The 16008-nt window shown below is 45.2% G+C and overlaps 1 protein-coding gene across 1 annotated transcript in view; it reads left to right on the top strand.

Moving 5' to 3' along the window:
* The window catches only part of ATRN (attractin), a 194611-nt gene that overhangs the window by 151370 nt on the left and 27233 nt on the right, over positions 1 to 16008 (top strand). Inside the window, exon 26 of the mRNA XM_068402627.1 lies at positions 1333 to 1411. Coding sequence (XP_068258728.1) covers positions 1333 to 1411 — 79 coding nt within the window. The remainder of the gene's footprint in view (positions 1 to 1332; positions 1412 to 16008) is intronic.

The raw sequence follows: 16008 nt of genomic DNA, 5'->3' as shown, positions 1-16008 counted from the left end.
TTATTATTATTATAACTGCTTTTTGTTGTGTCTGCTGCTTTGCATTTTCCCTAGAAGCTGATAAATCTATTCATCCTTTTCTCCTCTTTAGATTTAAGAAAAGCAATATAGATTTGGGGAAATCAAGAAATGCCTATAGTTCTGCAACAGCCAGTTAAAAAGAATCCAACTACTGTACACTTTATCTTATTTTTGTAATTTGGAAAAGAAAAAAAAATCAATTTTCTCTGCTTCTTTCAAGGCTTTTCTTTTTTGGGTTTTCCTCTCACTTTAAATATCACCAAATATAGTCACTGCTGGCTTTTCCAATTTGAGTAAATCTTTTGACCTTACCATTTCAACAACCCCATGTATGAGTACAAGTTGGGGGCAGACCTGTTGGAGAGCAGCATAGGGGAAAGGGACCTGGGGGTCCTGGTGGACAGCAGGATGACCATGAGCCAGCAATGGGCCCTTGTGGCCAAGAAGGCCAATGGCATCCTGGGGTGTATTAGAAGGGGTGTGGTTAGTAGGTCAAGAGAGGTTCTCCTCCCCCTCTACACAGCCCTGGTGAGGCCACACCTGGAATATTGTGTCTAGTTCTGGGCCCCTCAGTTCAAGAAGGACAGGGAACTGCTAGAGAGAGTCCAGCGCAGAGCCATGAAGATGGTTAAGGGGGTGGAACATCTCCCTTATGAGGAGAGGCTGAGGGAGCTGGAGCTTGGAGAAGAGGAGACTGAGGGGTGACCTCATTAATGTTTATAAATATGTAAAGGGCAAGTGTCATGAGGATGGAGCCAGGCTCTTCTCAGTGACATCCATTGACAGGACAAGGGGCAATGGGTGCAAGCTGGAACACAGGAGGTTCCACATAAATATGAGGAAAAACTTCTTTCCAGTGAGGGTGACCGAACACTGGCACAGGCTTCCCAGAGAGGTTGTGGAGTCTCCTTCTCTGGAGACATTCAAAACCCGCCTGGACGCGTTCCTGTGTGATATGGTCTAGGCAATCCTGCCCCGGCAGGGGATTGGACTAGATGATCTTTCGAGGTCCCTTCCAATCCCTGACATTCTGTGATTCTGTGATTCCCTAGTGAAAATTGGTGGATGTCGCATAAGGAGGTCAAATAGGTAACTTTGGAACAACGGTTTTCTCTGAAAATAGGTGTACATCATTCCTCACCAGGCATCATGAGCACTGAACTGGGCAAAACATTTTGCACTGCTGTATTATCTTTCATCCAAGTATTATATGAACTTTCAGTCTAGTTGTTTTGATTTGAGTTTTTCAGCCGCCGTTATGTTATGAACAAAGACAATAAGATTTTTGTTTGTTTGTTTTTCCCTTTACAGTTGTTTCCTGTCTTTGCTCCTGGTGGCAGCTGTGGTTTGGAAGATTAAACAAAGTTGCTGGGCGTCACGACGAAGAGAGGTTGAAATGACAAAATTGAATGCTATCTCTTAAATGACTTTTTTATAGTTCTTCTCTCTTGTATTTATTCACATGTGCATAGCATTAACCTTCAGTTAAGGATAAGCTCCACTAATCTATAAATGCTTCTGTTTAGGGATTTCTAAGAGTGTACTTTCGATTACAGTTTCAGTGACAAATGATGCTATTTTAGTATCCTGATGCTGCAGTTTCTGTGAAGCACAAAAAACAGGGGTGAATGTCCTGCCTTCCCAGAACTCGGGTTTTAAACAGCATAAATACAAAACCACCGCAAATTAGGAGATTTTTTATATCTGTTTCTAAAGAGGAAGTTTTTGTGCTGAAGCTCTGAGCCACATTAGCTCCCACTTTAATCTGTTAAAAAAAAAACGCTAATCCCCATTTTCAAATTCAAAGCTTATCTAAATGTTCTGGGGTTGGGTTTTTTGCTGTTATTTTTTTTTTCCCCTGGAACGTAATAGAAAGGTGGGAAAAGCCACACACAGTTTGGAAATCTGTCGTGTACTACTTAAAAAGGCAACTTTTAGTGCCAGAGCTTTCTCCTCCTCACCCAGCCATGGACCATACCAGGTTCCCAACTTATTTGCAGCGTGTAAAAAAAATAAGTGCTTTACACCCCCAAAATATGGTTCCTCCTTGTTTATCCCTGATGCATTTGGTGATTTTTTTTCACCACCCTTTTTTCCTGCTTCTCAACTGAAGCTAATTTCATGTTGCACCCAAAGCACTGAGGGTGACCGAGGTGACATGGCCAACATATCGTCATTCAGTAGCATACAGAATGTGTCCTTATTTCTCATTTTTAAGCACAAATGTTTAAATATATAGCAGAGCTGTGTTTGTAGAGAAGCAAGTCCTGTGTGCCCCAACCACATGTTCCTGGGGGTTTCCTGCTGTGGTAAGTGCTAAAACCACGGTAGGCAGAGCTCTCTGTAATGTACAGCTAAGCAGAGGTTAGGCTGGGCTGCGCCTGGGATTATTTTTAGGAGCTTTGGTTTGTGCAGTCTGTTTGCTTGTATGCAAAAATGAGAGAAGCCAGACTTCATTCAAGTCAATCCATGTATACTTCCCATATGCATCTATATGTCATCACCCAAGAGCAGGTATCTTTTCCTAAAGAGCGTGGTGTGTTTCTCCCCTGCTGTTCGTTTTTAGGGTGAAATCTGCCCATTCCCATAGATTTTTATAGAGTCATAGAATTGTTAAGGTTGGAAAAGACCTAAAAGATCATCAAGTCCAACCATCGACCCAATGCCACCGTGCCCGCTAAACCAGGTCCTGAAGCGCCACATCTAGACGTTTTTTGAACACCTCCAGGGATGGTGACTCCACCACCTCCCTGGGCAGCCTGTTCCAATGCCTAATGACTCTTTCAGTGAAGAAAATCTTCCTAAGATCCAGTCTGAACCTCCCCTGATGTAACTTGAGGCCATTTCCTCTTGTCCTATCTCTGGTTACCCAGGAGAAGAGACCGACCCCCACCTCGCTACACCCTCCTGTCAGGTAGTTGTAGAGGTCTCCCCTCAGCCTCCTCTTCTGCAAACTAAACAACCCCAGTTCCCTCAGCCGCTCCTCATCACACTTGTGCTCCAGCCCCTTCACCAGCTCTGTTGCCCTTCTCTGGACTCGCTCCAGCACCTCAAGGTCTTTCTTGTAGTGAGGGGCCCAAAAGTGCACCCAGGATTCGAGGTGTGGCCTCACCAGTGCCGAGCACAGGGGGACAGTCCCTGCCCTAGTCCTGCTGCCCATACTAGTGCTGATACAAGCCAGAATGCCATTGTCCTTCTTGGCCACCTGGGCACACTGCTGGCTCATATCCAGCTGCCATCGACCAACACCCCCACGTCCTTTCCCACCAGGCACTTTCCAGCCACTCTTCCCCCAGCCTGTAGCAGTGTGTGGGGTTGTTGTGCCCTAAGTGCAGGACCCAACACTTGGCCTTGTTGACCCTCACACAGTGGCCTTGGCCCATCGATCCAGCCTGTCCAGACCCCTCTGCAGAGCCTTCCTGCCCTCCAGCACATCAACACTCCCACCCAGCTTGGTGTCATCTGTGATCTGACTGAGGGTGCACTCGATCCCCTCGTCCAGATCATTGATAAAGATATTGAACAGAACCCAAGACTGAGCCCAATTTTCCTCCCAGCTGTCCTGCTGTGACGAAGCTGTTGGCAGCTGCAGGCACCCAGACATGTCACTGTTCTATTCAAGGGCATTTTATTCATACGTAGTAGTTGATCAAGAATATTCTGGGGATTAATTTGTACAGTGCTAGAATTCTGTGCAAGTGCCCATTTCTTGCATATCTTCAAAAATCTGTATCTGGTTGTACTTTCCAGCGCAGTAGTGGGAATAATATAAATTTATTCAATCTGAGGATCTCCTTTCTTATAACAAAGTAGGATGGTGTCTGATAACTCTTTTCCTCATCTTCTTCTTTCTGCTTCAGAAGTTTTTGCTCTTACTAGTGAGCTCAAATGCATAATATAATCAGTCATTTTCAAACAGATAACCCTTAATCTTTGAAATAATTTAAGTCTTTGAGGTTTTCTGTATTCTCTGAAGGTAGATAAATTTTTACTAGGGTGGCTGGTTTTTTCCTTCTCACTTTCTTGGCAAGAAAGTAAGCTAGAGTCAGCATAATATTCCCTGTTGGCTCCTGGGGTTAAATGTTATCTAGGAATGTATAAGGAACACAGACTGAGAAGTAAATACCGTGCTTTGGAGCTCAGTGAAAATATTTTAGCAGTGGCCTAAATTAAAAATGTCTCTATAAATTAAGTTACTTTCAGTCTGATGCATGTTTTGAGGAAAAAAGCTGGAGCACTAACAACATATATTTGTGTGGTTTAGTCTAAGTTCTGTTTACCTGTGTGGCTATTTGACGGGCAATTCATCAGTGTGTTCTTTTCCTGGCAGATTCCTGTCTTTTGCTGTTATTTGTCTTGCTTCTTCTTTATATCTAGTGATTCTTATCTTGTAGTTCATAGACCTCTGCTCTTCCATTATTCTTTTGTTAGAAATACTTGTAAAACTTGAGGAAACTGTTTTAAATCTTTGCCGTGCCAATATTAATTATATTAATAAAAGACTGTCTCCAGAAACAGTCTGCCCAAAAATTCTTTGACTTTTTTGCTGTTATCTAAGATGATTTTATAGCTTTCAGGATTTTTTTTGTATGGACTCTTAATAAATCCTGTCAAGGCTCCCTTTAAACATTAGTAATTAAAATTATGATTAATAGCAATTTGCTACACTGCAAGTTTTAAGTGTACACGAGTTTACCCCTCTGTTTTTGAAGCGTGTGATTTTTAGATTTGCCATTCTTCCTTCTCTTTGGTTTTCTCCATAACCCTTACAGGAGTCTTGGGTCACAGAGTTTTCAGGCTGGACTGGGAAAAATGGATTTTGTTTTATCACTTTTTTTTTCCCTCTCTAAGCTACTGACACAGTTGATGGAGACTCACCTTTTCCACCTCCTCCCACCATATTACAGTTTAGAGGCAGGGTGACAGGAAAGGTGATTAAGCAGCAGCAGCAGCAGGACACCCAGTTCAGACAGCATATTGTAAACTTTAAATTAATATATGCTGCAGCCCTGGAGGAAGATATTTCTCTGCTTGGGGCTGTATTTTTAGAATTAGTCAAGTTACAGTCGCCTGCCTCCCATGGGCTGTGCTGTAGTAATTCTGCGCTTATTCTCTAATCTTAACCCAAAAGTAAGTAAAATATAATGCAATCTGCAGGTAATTCCCAGCTATCAATCACTTCTGCTTCCAGGATAAGCCTTGCAAGTGCCTAACTTCTTATCGCAGCGGAGTGAAAAGCAGATAGCTGAAGCTTAATCTGCGATACGTATAGGACAGAAAAGGGAGTGTGTTGAAAGGTCTAGTAGTCAAAATTATTCAGACAGTATTGCTTGGAAAATGTGCTGGGAGAAGTTGTACAGCTGTGCTTGGTGTGTCAGGTTAATGGAACAGAGCAGCATCATTTGATTGAAACTAAATTATATATAAGATTCTCATGACTTTTTTTCCCCTCCCTTTCTGCAGCTAATCCTCTTTGACCGGCTACTTGCACATGTCAGTGCTGATGTTCCTCAGCCTTAAGGCTAAAGAGTCCTTTGGGTGTGCAAACACGGCGTAGCAAATGTATAGGTGTAGGGAAATGAGTTTGGAGCACTGAGCAGAAGTTCAGGCCTTGCAGAGTGTAAAACTTGACCTGAAGTAAAAGTGAGAACAATTTGTGTCATGTCAGGCATGGAGGAGATGGGACTGTAAATTGTGTGTTTATTCCCTCTCCAGTGAGCACCAAGTTTAAGTATCTTCAGACATCTTAAAGCGCAAAAATGGAAATAAAAAGGCAGCTTTTATAGGAGGCTTAGAATGAGGTGAATGACATTAGGAAATAGGGCTGGGAAACCTTTCTGTCTTGTCTGTAGAAAATGACACTTTAAATGTATCAAGGTGGTAATAGAGAATAATGCACAAAATACGAGGGTGGCATTAGAAATTTAATCTGCTCATCTGCTGTCGCGAATTTTCTGTCCTTTTGTTTTATTTTAGCATCCAACTCCTATTCTCGTCACCCTCAGTCTGCTTCGTCTCCTCCACTTTGAGTGAGAAATAGTTCCTCTAAACCTTGCCAGCAAATGGAGCGTGGATGGTGATTTGGCCGACCCAGTGTAACCGTCTGAGTGAGGGTCAGCTGGATCGCTCTCTGTGCCCCACCAGGATGTGCTGGGAGCATGACGCCAAGCACGTACAGAGATAACTAAATTTGCGTGTCTAGAGCTCAGCTGCACCCTTAACATGCATAAAATCGTCAACATTTTGCCTCCTTTCTTGCCAAGACTATCCAGGACTGAACATTTTTACTCTGTGCACTGCCCAACTTATTCAGGATGGGTTTTGGGTATTGATTTACTGCAGGGATTATCCTTCTCCTTCTTGACCTCATTGCTGAAACCTTTTTCCCTCCCAAGTGTATTCAAAATGGAGCAGCGCTTCTTTTTTTCGCTGGCATTGTCTGCTGTAACATCCATGAACACTGAATACCATTTCGGCAGGCGGTTTTCTGTGTTCGTTTTTACAGCAAAGCCTTTCCAAGGGATGTGTGCTGTGTGTTATTTATTGCCCTGCCTTCGTTTTCTTCCTCTTCCTGCTCTCACCTGTTAGTATTTCATTCATCTTTTATTGCAGTCTACAACTACCTGAAGGGAGGTTGTAGTGAAGTGGGAGTCGGCCTCTTCTCCCAGGCAACTAGCGATAGGACAAGAGGACACAGCCTCAAGCTTCGCCAGGGGAGGTTCAGGTTGGACATTAGGAAGCATTTCTTCTCAGCAAGGGTCATTAGCCATTGGAATGGGCTGCCCAGGGAGGTGGTGGAGTCACCATCTCTGGAGGTGTTTAAGAAAAGACTGGACGTGGGACTTAGTGCCATGGTCTAGTTGCCATGGTGGTGTCAGGGCAATGGTTGGACTCGATGATCCCAGAGGTCTCTTCCAACCTGATTGATTCTGTGATCTCTTGTATCTTCTCTGTTAGACTGTGATTTAGGGTATCCTTTGTCAAAGAAAAGGATTCAGGATTGGAATATTTTCAAGCTGTAACTGTAAATCAGTATCTTTATCACTGCCTAGAGTCTCCAGCGGTGTCTTGGAAGGATCTGGTATTGGCCTTATGCAAGAACATTAAAAAATTAGGCTACAAATGTCCCTAGATTTGGGCAGTCCCAGGTGCTTTGGAAGGCTTCTAAGGAATCACAGAATCACAGAATCACAGAATGTTAGGGATTGGAAGGGACCTCGAAAGATCATCTAGTCCAATCCCCCTGCCGGAGCAGGATTGCCTAGACCATATCACACAGGAACGCGTCCAGGCGGGTTTTGAATGTCTCCAGAGAAGGAGACTCCACAACCTCTCCGGGCAGCCTGTGCCAGTGTTCGGTCACCCTCACCGTAAAGAAGTTTTTCCTCAAATTTAAGTGGAACCTCCTGTGCTCCAGCTTGCACCCATTGCCCCTTGTCCTGTCAAGGGATGTCACTGAGAAGAGCCTGGCTCCATCCTCTTGACACTTACCCTTTACATATTTATAAACATTAATGAGGTCACCCCTCAGTCTCCTCTTCTCTAAGCTAAAGAGACCCAGCTCCCTCAGCCTCTCCTCAGAAGGGAGATGTTCCACTCCCTTAATCATCTTCGTGGCTCTGCGCTGGACTCTCTCTAGCAGTTCCCTGTCCTTCTTGAACTGAGGGGCCCAGAACTGGACACAATACTCCAGATGTGGCCTCACCAGGGCAGAGTAGAGGGGGAGGAGAACCTCTCTCGACCTGCTGACCACACCCCTTCTAATACACCCCAGGATGCCATTGGCCTTCTTGGCCACAAGCGCACACTGCTGGCTCATGGTCATCCTGTTGTCCACTAGGACCCCCAGGTCCCTTTCCCCTACGCTGGTCTCCAACAGCTCTGTCCCCAACTTGTACTGGTACATGGGGTTGTTCTTGCCCAGATGCAGGACTCTACACTTGCCCTTGTTATATTTCATTAAATTTCTCCCCGCCCAACTCTCCAGCCTGTCCAGGTCTCTCTGAATGGCTGCGCAGCCTTTCGGCACATCAGCCACTCCTCCCAGTTTTGTGTCATCAGCGAACTTGCTGACAGCACACTCTAATCCCTCATCCAAGTCATTAATGAATATATTGAATAGAACTGGTCCCAGAACCGACCCTTGCGGAACTCCGCTAGACACAGACCTCCAACTGGACTCTGTCCCGCTGACCACTACTCTCTGGCTTCTTTCCTTCAGCCAGTTCACAATCCACCTCACTACCCGATCATCCAGACCACACTTCCCCAGTTTAGCTGCGAGGATGCTGTGGGAGACCGTGTCAAACGCTTTACTGAAATCGAGATAGACCACATCCACAGCTTTACCATCATCTGTCCACCGGGTAACATCCTCATAAAAGGCTATCAAGTTGGTTGAGCAAGACTTCCCGTTGGTGAAGCCATGCTGAGTGCCCCTAATGATCCCCCTATCCTTGATGTGCTTAGAGACAGCACCAAGAACAAGTTGCTCCATCACCTTTCCGGGGATGGAGGTGAGGCTGACCGGTCTATAGTTACCCGGGTCCTCCTTCCTGCCCTTTTTGAAGACTGGAGGGACATTCGCTTTCCTCCAGTCCTCAGGCACCTCTCCCGTTGCCCACGACTTAGCAAAGATGATGGAGAGTGGCCTAGCAATGACTTCCGCCAGCTCCCTCAGCACCCGCGGGTGCATCCCATCAGGGCCCATGGATTTATGGACGTCCAGGTTGCTTAATTGGTCCCTGACCCAGCCCTCATCAACCAAGACAGATTCCTCCTCTATCCTGACTTCTTCTGAGGCCTCAGGGGTCCGGGGCTCCTCAGGACAGCCTCCAACAGTATAGACAGAGGCAAAGAAGGCATTCAGTAACTCTGCCTTCTTTTTATCCTCTGTCTCCAGGACCCCCACCTCATTCATCAGTGGGCCTACATTGCCTCTAGTGTTGGCTTTACCTGCAATGTATTTGAAGAAGCCCTTTCTGTTGTCCTTGACCTCTCTTGCAAGGTTTAATTCCAAGGAGGCCTTAGCTTTCCTAGTTGCCTCCCTACATCCTCTGACAACAGACTTATATTCCTCCCAAGTGCCCAGCCCCTCCTTCCACGATCTGTACACCCTCTTCTTCCACTTGAGTTTGCCCAGCAGTTCACTGTTCAACCATGCAGATCTCCTGGTCCCCTTCCTTGACTTCCTACCTGTTGGGATGTTCTGATCTTGAGCTCGGAAGAAGCAGTCCTTGAATGCTAACCAGCTATCTTGGGCCCCCTTACCTTCTAGTACCCTGTCCCATGGGATTTCCCCTAGCAATTGCTTGAAAAGGCCAAAGTTGGCCCTCCTGAAGTTCAGGGTTGCGATTCTGCTAGCTATTCTGTTCCTGCCACATGAGATCCTGAACTCTACCATCTCATGGTCGCTACAACCAAGGCTGCCCTCAACCTTCACCTCTTCAACCAGACCCTCCTTGTTAGTGAGGATCAGATCCAGCAGCGCTCCTCTCCTAGTTGGCTCATCCACCATTTGCATCAGAAAGTTATCATCAACGCACTGGAGGAACCTCCTGGACTGGGGATGGCTGGCTGAGTAGGCCTCCCAGCAAATATCAGGGTAGTTGAAATCCCCCACAACAACCAGGCCCTGTAATTGCGAGACTGCTCTCAGCTGCCTGTAGAAGGCCTCATCACCATCCTCATCCTGATCCGGTGGCCTGTAATAGACACCCACAACAGTATCACCCCTGCCAGCCTGCCCCTTAATTCGCACCCACAAACTCTCAACTCGCTCCTGATCCGCCTCTGGACAGAACTCAATACATTCTAGCTGCTCACTCACATAAAGAGCAACTCCACCACCTCTCCTTAGCGGCCTGTCTTTCCTGAACAGGACATAGCCATCCATGACCACATTCCAGTCATGCGAGGCGTCCCACCAAGTCTCTGTAATTGCCACTAGATCACAGCCCCCCGACCGAACACGGATTTCTAACTCCTCCTGCTTATTCCCCATGCTGCGTGCATTGGTGTACAGGCATTTCAGGGAGCGAGCTGGACACACCGATTTCATCCCAGATTCACCCCCTGATTTCACCCCAGGGGGATGGGGGGCCTCCTGGTCTACCTCAACACTAGAGCGTTGCCCCAGTGGTGCAAGCCCAGCTACCACCCCATCCCCCTTCGAATCTAGTTTAAAGCTCTCCGAATGAGCCCTGCTAATTCCTGTCCCAGAATGAGATGTGCTGGTGCCGAGCTTCGCTGCTGTTTTCTTCAAACTCCCAGCAGTCGTTTGGCATGTAGACCTTCTTGGTCGATAGCACCGACAGTGCTATTCAGTGTCTGTCAGCCAAGGAGAAAATATTAACTTGCTGTTCATGTAATTTGTAGAGGAAACACGAATTGGAGGAGTGAGAAATCACGGCGAGCAGATGACTTCTATGGAGGTCTAGATTACAGGGTCAGCACGCTCGGTTATCTCATTACAGGGTGAAACATAAGTCTGTGTATGTATTTTTTTAAACAGTTAGGGTGGGTTTAGTTCCCAGAATACCTGTTCCCTGGAAAATAGACTGAAATGGTGGTGGCCGTGGTGAATTAATAACTGTATGTAAATTCCCAGTTCCTGTGTTTGTAAGTAGAGTAATAAAATAGGAGCATAGTGTTAGTATTGTGTGTAACCGGTTATTGGAGTACTGTGTCCACTCTGGGCTCAGCAGTGTCTTGGGTGTTGCAGATGGTACAGAACAAAACTGCAGGATTAATTTGTTATCTGGAAGATAAGCGAGAGACTAAAGCGTCACAAATTACTCATTTTATCCAAGGAAGAACATATTGAGATTTGATGATGTGAGTCAGTGTCTGTGAAAAGGAATCGTACAAGATTCATGATAGGATGAGGGTCTCCTAAATGATCAGCCAAAGGCATAACACCCAGCGTCTGCAACTAGGGGTAAAAAAGTCAGACTGTTTTGTTTTTCTCTGCTTTTTAATGGTGACAGGAGCAATGCCAACATTATTTTTTAGAAACATGGCTCTCAGATCAGAATTTGAGTGTTTTTGGAAGGATCTTTTCTAGGTCAATCCAAGTCACATGCTTGGGGAAATCACATGGTGCAGTTCAGTGGTTCGTATTGTGCGAGAGGTCAGATCAAATAATTGTAACTTTTTCTGCTACCCCTAAATTTAAAATCTATGAATGGGAACCAACTCATAGTGCCTGGAGGCTTTTTCCAAAATACAAACGCTATGTGCTCTCTGTAGTGATCTGTGTGGCTTTGGTCACCAACTGAAGGAAATCATAGCAGGAATAAGAGATACCCTGAAGAGGAAAAACATCCCAAAATATTAACGTTGACAAGAGATTCCAGCTCAGGCAGAAACTGATGGTCCATTTTTGTTTGAACATGCTACTGTCACTTCTGTTCCTCATTGAACTCATCTCTGGTTGAACTTGCAGATGGCCAGTTACAGCTGACCATTCGTAGCTTTAATGTGTCCATGTAGGACACCATCAGATCAAGTTGGCAGTCACATACACAGTGTTGGCATCTAGCTGAGCTCTTCTCACATGGTCTTTAGTGGCGTTGCCGCTAGAGAATTAAGTTGGTTTTAGTATATCCCAAAAAAGAGCTGTTGGCCAATATTTGGGATGATGAAGCTAGACTACCAAGTCTGGCTCTAGGAGAGTTCAGCCTCGTTTAAAGAAGGCCACAACTGTATGTATATTGAAGCTGTTGTCATTTCAGACTCCTGGGTCTCTCTCTGATGATAGGAATCAGTGGTACAGGTATCTAATTTAGCTATTTGGAAGAATCAGGGAGAGAAGCAGCGTTGTGTAATTACTCTAGAAGAGCTCTAGTCAATCAAAGCTGCGGTCTGCTATTGTGTAATTATCTGGTATTGGTGTGTATTTTAGTCTGGATGGACTATATATTTATAGTCTTTTAAAAAGAAATTATATCTTATTCTTCTTATTAAAGGTCAAGTTTTCTGTGCCCTCCTACTGGGTATGATTATGATGAATAACTTACTTATCTTAATCAGCCCTGAATTAAATATCTTCTGTCATTTCAGCATGAGGCAACTTCCCAGCAGCTTTGCTTTCTGGTTTGTTGTAGTTTTGAAGTGTGGAAATGCCTGTTGAGAAGCATTTGAATATTAATTCTCTCCTCCTCTCTCTTTCAACACAGCCTGCAAAGTCAGTTACAAGACGAATTAGCTAACATTAATATGTGCACTGCTCTAGGGGCTTAAAAACTTAATTTTCAATGATGATGGAAGTGTCAGAGAAAATTGTTTGTTTGTTGACTTACATGATAGTTAATGTAATTGGAGCTAAATGCTTTAAATCACTTATTTCTGAGACAACGTGGCTCATCTTTGTGGAATATTTATATTTTGCATGTTTGTTTCTTTGCTGATGCCCTTTTTATTTTGGAGTAGGTAATTCCATTGACTTCTCCCCTTTCCCCCAAGGTCACCAGGTAACTGTAATATAAAGCAAAGGTTCCCACACCAGGATATATGTGTTCCTTCAAAGTAATGCCCAGAGATGCCTGAGCACCCATCAGTGCTGGCCATGTAGACATGCAGCTAGTCTAGCTGCCATTGCCACCGCCACCAGGAAGGGCACCTTCTCCAAAGGCCCTTGGGAACCCCAGGAGGGTGGTGTCTCCTTCCCATGCTGGCTGTCAGCAGCCTGTGAGCTGCAGTTTTGGCAGATGTCATTACAGGAGAGTTCTGGGACGAGTTCTCAAGACAAGGTTTTCTAAGTTAGTTGTGCAGCGGTGCCTGGAAATAGGTAGTTGATAGTTTATGTGCATATGCAAATATGTATTTGTGCACAAAAGGAATGAACCACTTCTGAATTCAAATGAAGCCCTTAGAGCAACCCCATGCACCGCTACAGGCTTGGGGCATAACAACCCCACACACCGCTACAGGCTGAGGGAAGAGTGGCCTGAAAGCTGCCTGGTGGAAAAGGACCTGGGAGTGTTTGTCGATGGCGGCTGAATATGAGCCAGCAGTGTGCCCAGGTGGCCAAGAAGGCCACCAGCATCCTGGCTTGTATCAGCACTAGTGTGGCCAGCAGGACTAGGGCAGGGATCGTCGCCCTGTGTTCGGCACTGGTGAGGCCGCATCTCAAATCCTGGGTGCAGTTTTGGGCCCCTCACTATGAGAAAGACGTTGAGGTGCTGGAGCAAGTCCAGAGAAGGGCAACGGAGCTGGTGAAGGGGCTGGAGCACAAGTGTGATGAGGAGCGGCTGAGGGACTTGGGGGTGTTTAGTCTGGAGAAAAGGAGGCTGAGGGGAGGAGACCTTCTCGCTCTCTACAAGTGCCTGAAAGGAGGGTGTAGTGAGGGGGGGTCGGTCTCTTCTCCCAGGCAACAAGTGAGAGGATGAGAGAAAACGGCCTCAAGTTGTGCCGGGGGAGGTTTAGGTTGGAGATCAGGGACAATTTCTTCCCTGAAAGGGTTGTCAAGCACTGGCACAGGCTGCCCAGGGCAGTGGTGGAGTCCCCATCCCTGGAGGGATTTAAAAGCCGTGTAGATGTGGTGCTGAGGGACATGGGTTAGTGATGGCCTTGGCAGTGCTGGGTTAAGGGTTGGACTTGATGATCTTAAAGGTCCTTTCCAACCCAAACGATTCTGTGATTCTGTGAACAATCCAGGATGTGCAGGATTAAGCTCAAAATGCCTGTCTACCAGCACAATGACTCTACCCAGTACGTTTTGGAAGGACAGGAGTGCTCTCCATCCGCTGACCTCAACAAAATTGCTGTGACTTCAGTTAGCGAGTGGCCAAGTCAGAGCTAATAAGCCTTGCTGGGAGAATTTTGTTACCTTTTGTTCAGTGTACGCAGTGAGACCTTTAGGTATTTGATTGGATTGTGTGTTTTATATGTTGTGCAGAGCCTTGGAGGGAGCACTTAAGGGGCCTGACACACTTGAATAACTTCGCAGAACTGATGCTGTTTACAAGACTGGTCAGGAAGAAGGAGACAACTTTGTTCTGTTTCCTTATCACCCTCTGTTAACTTCTGTTAGGGGGGATGAACAGCAACCAGAGCTGCTGAATCCACGCTGGAGAATAGCATCTTTACACTCTGCGTGGTAGAGTGATATGGAAAAATCCCAAATATTCCATTCTGCCCCAAAATCTTTTCTTTTTCCAAATGTCTTAAACAACAAGAGTACAAATTGGTTTGTTTCCTTGTCATCTTTATCTTTCTTCTCTTTCCATGACACTGGAGCTGTTACTTTCTTTAGACTCCCTGTTGTTTTGTGAGTTCTCTGAGTTTTGGCCCATTGGACCAGTTTTTCTTTGCAATACAACCAGGGTAGTGGTTCAAAACACACAGCTGATTTCAGAGTATCCTGATCTTTAAAGTTGACTCTGGACAGCATGGAGAACACAGCTGGTGATTTTGCTCATTCATAAGAGAGTGGAGCTTGATTTTTCCATGGGGATACAGAAAAAGGCAGTAGAGACACAGTTCAGCAGGAGGTTGATTGTAGCCTTAGCTTTGGAGCACCGTCCCAAAGTCATTGCAACCTTGAAGGTTGTAATATGAATTCTCAAAGGATGACCTTTAATTGCGCTTGTCTCATCAAAGTAAAGGAACATGTAGCTTGCTCTGTTGAAATATCTTCAGCAAAAGTTCCTCTAAACCCAAAGCGTTATCTCCTGAGGATAAAACAAGCTCTAGGGCCAGAAGGATCCGAATTTCAGAAATACTCTGAAGGACTAGATCTACAAATTTCCTGGAAAAAAAAAAATGTTGAGGAGACTATTGCTCTTTTCTGGCTCCCCTTTTTCAAGTTCACCTCCTTCGACTGTAGACTGATGTGATGGTACCAGACATTCCTGCTGATACCCTGCCTGAATACGTCCTGTCTGCTGGAAATCCTTTGCTCCCTTTCCTGTGGGGTCCTGCTTGCTTTGTTTTTATGAAATGAAAGCTCATCCATGCCCGTTGTTTGCTTAGCACACCCGTGGTTTTTTCCCTCCTTGAGCTTCTACTTTTTCCTTCTCATCTCTGTTGAAAATTGAGATGAAATAGTCGTGTAAAAGTTGAGTTCATTGCAAGTTCTAGAGAGCTGTTTTGGTTAGCTTTGTTTTAAAGCCGTTCTTTATAAGGAGCAAATAAAATCCAAAACATGTGGCTTTCTTCTGGAAAATTTGTCATCCTTTCATAGCTGAAAATACCAGAGCCCGATCACAAAAGGTACTGTAGCCCTGTACTCATAAAAGAGACTCTGCAGGGGGCAATTGCTGAGATGGATGGTAGCAGGATGGTTAGACAGAGACTGGTGACTGCTTTATTATCGTGAATAAAATGTTGGGGCTTTTCTTGTCAGAAAACACAGCACAGGTTATATTAGTCAATTAACCTGGTAACCTGAAGAGCTGTTTTTCTTTTGCGTGAGAGCCCGTGCTACTGTGTGGAAAGGTTTTCCTCAACTCCTCTGGCGGTTTTTCTCCCGTCAGCAGCACACTATTCATTTTGGATTATCCATTACTCAACGTGTATGAATTTAAAGAATCATTGGTATGAAACACTGCATTTCTGCACTGTTCGCTCCTGGATCTGCGTCTCTAGTCCTGGGCGCTATGAGAAGAGCAACCTCGAAGGTCCCCCCATCCTCCTGGCTGTTTTTCTCCTCCACCATAGACCATCTCTTGAGTTCTATTGTCAGGTTCTCTTAGTGTCTGGTTGCACCAGAACCTCCAGGCATTGTTTCAACACTTCCCATTCTGTGATTGCTTGAACTTGTGACTTTTTTTGGAAGGAGTTTTTCTACTGATAGTAGGGGAAGAAAAAAACCCAATGCAAGTGAAAGTTGTTCAGCTTCTCACAGTTTGTGATTACTTAAATATTAAAGGCCAGTGGTGTGTTCCAGTACATGCTTTTTGATGTGTTTTTATTGTAAGCCTGTCAAACGTTTTTAAGATCTTCTTCAGACCTACATGGTCTAAAATATTCCCAGGTTGTCCT

This window comes from Nyctibius grandis, chromosome 6, assembly GCF_013368605.1.
Source record: "Nyctibius grandis isolate bNycGra1 chromosome 6, bNycGra1.pri, whole genome shotgun sequence".
Classification (NCBI taxonomy): Eukaryota; Metazoa; Chordata; class Aves; order Nyctibiiformes; family Nyctibiidae; genus Nyctibius; species Nyctibius grandis.
Note: the sequence above shows the minus strand (reverse complement) of the source record. Positions and strands in the feature narration are given on the sequence as shown.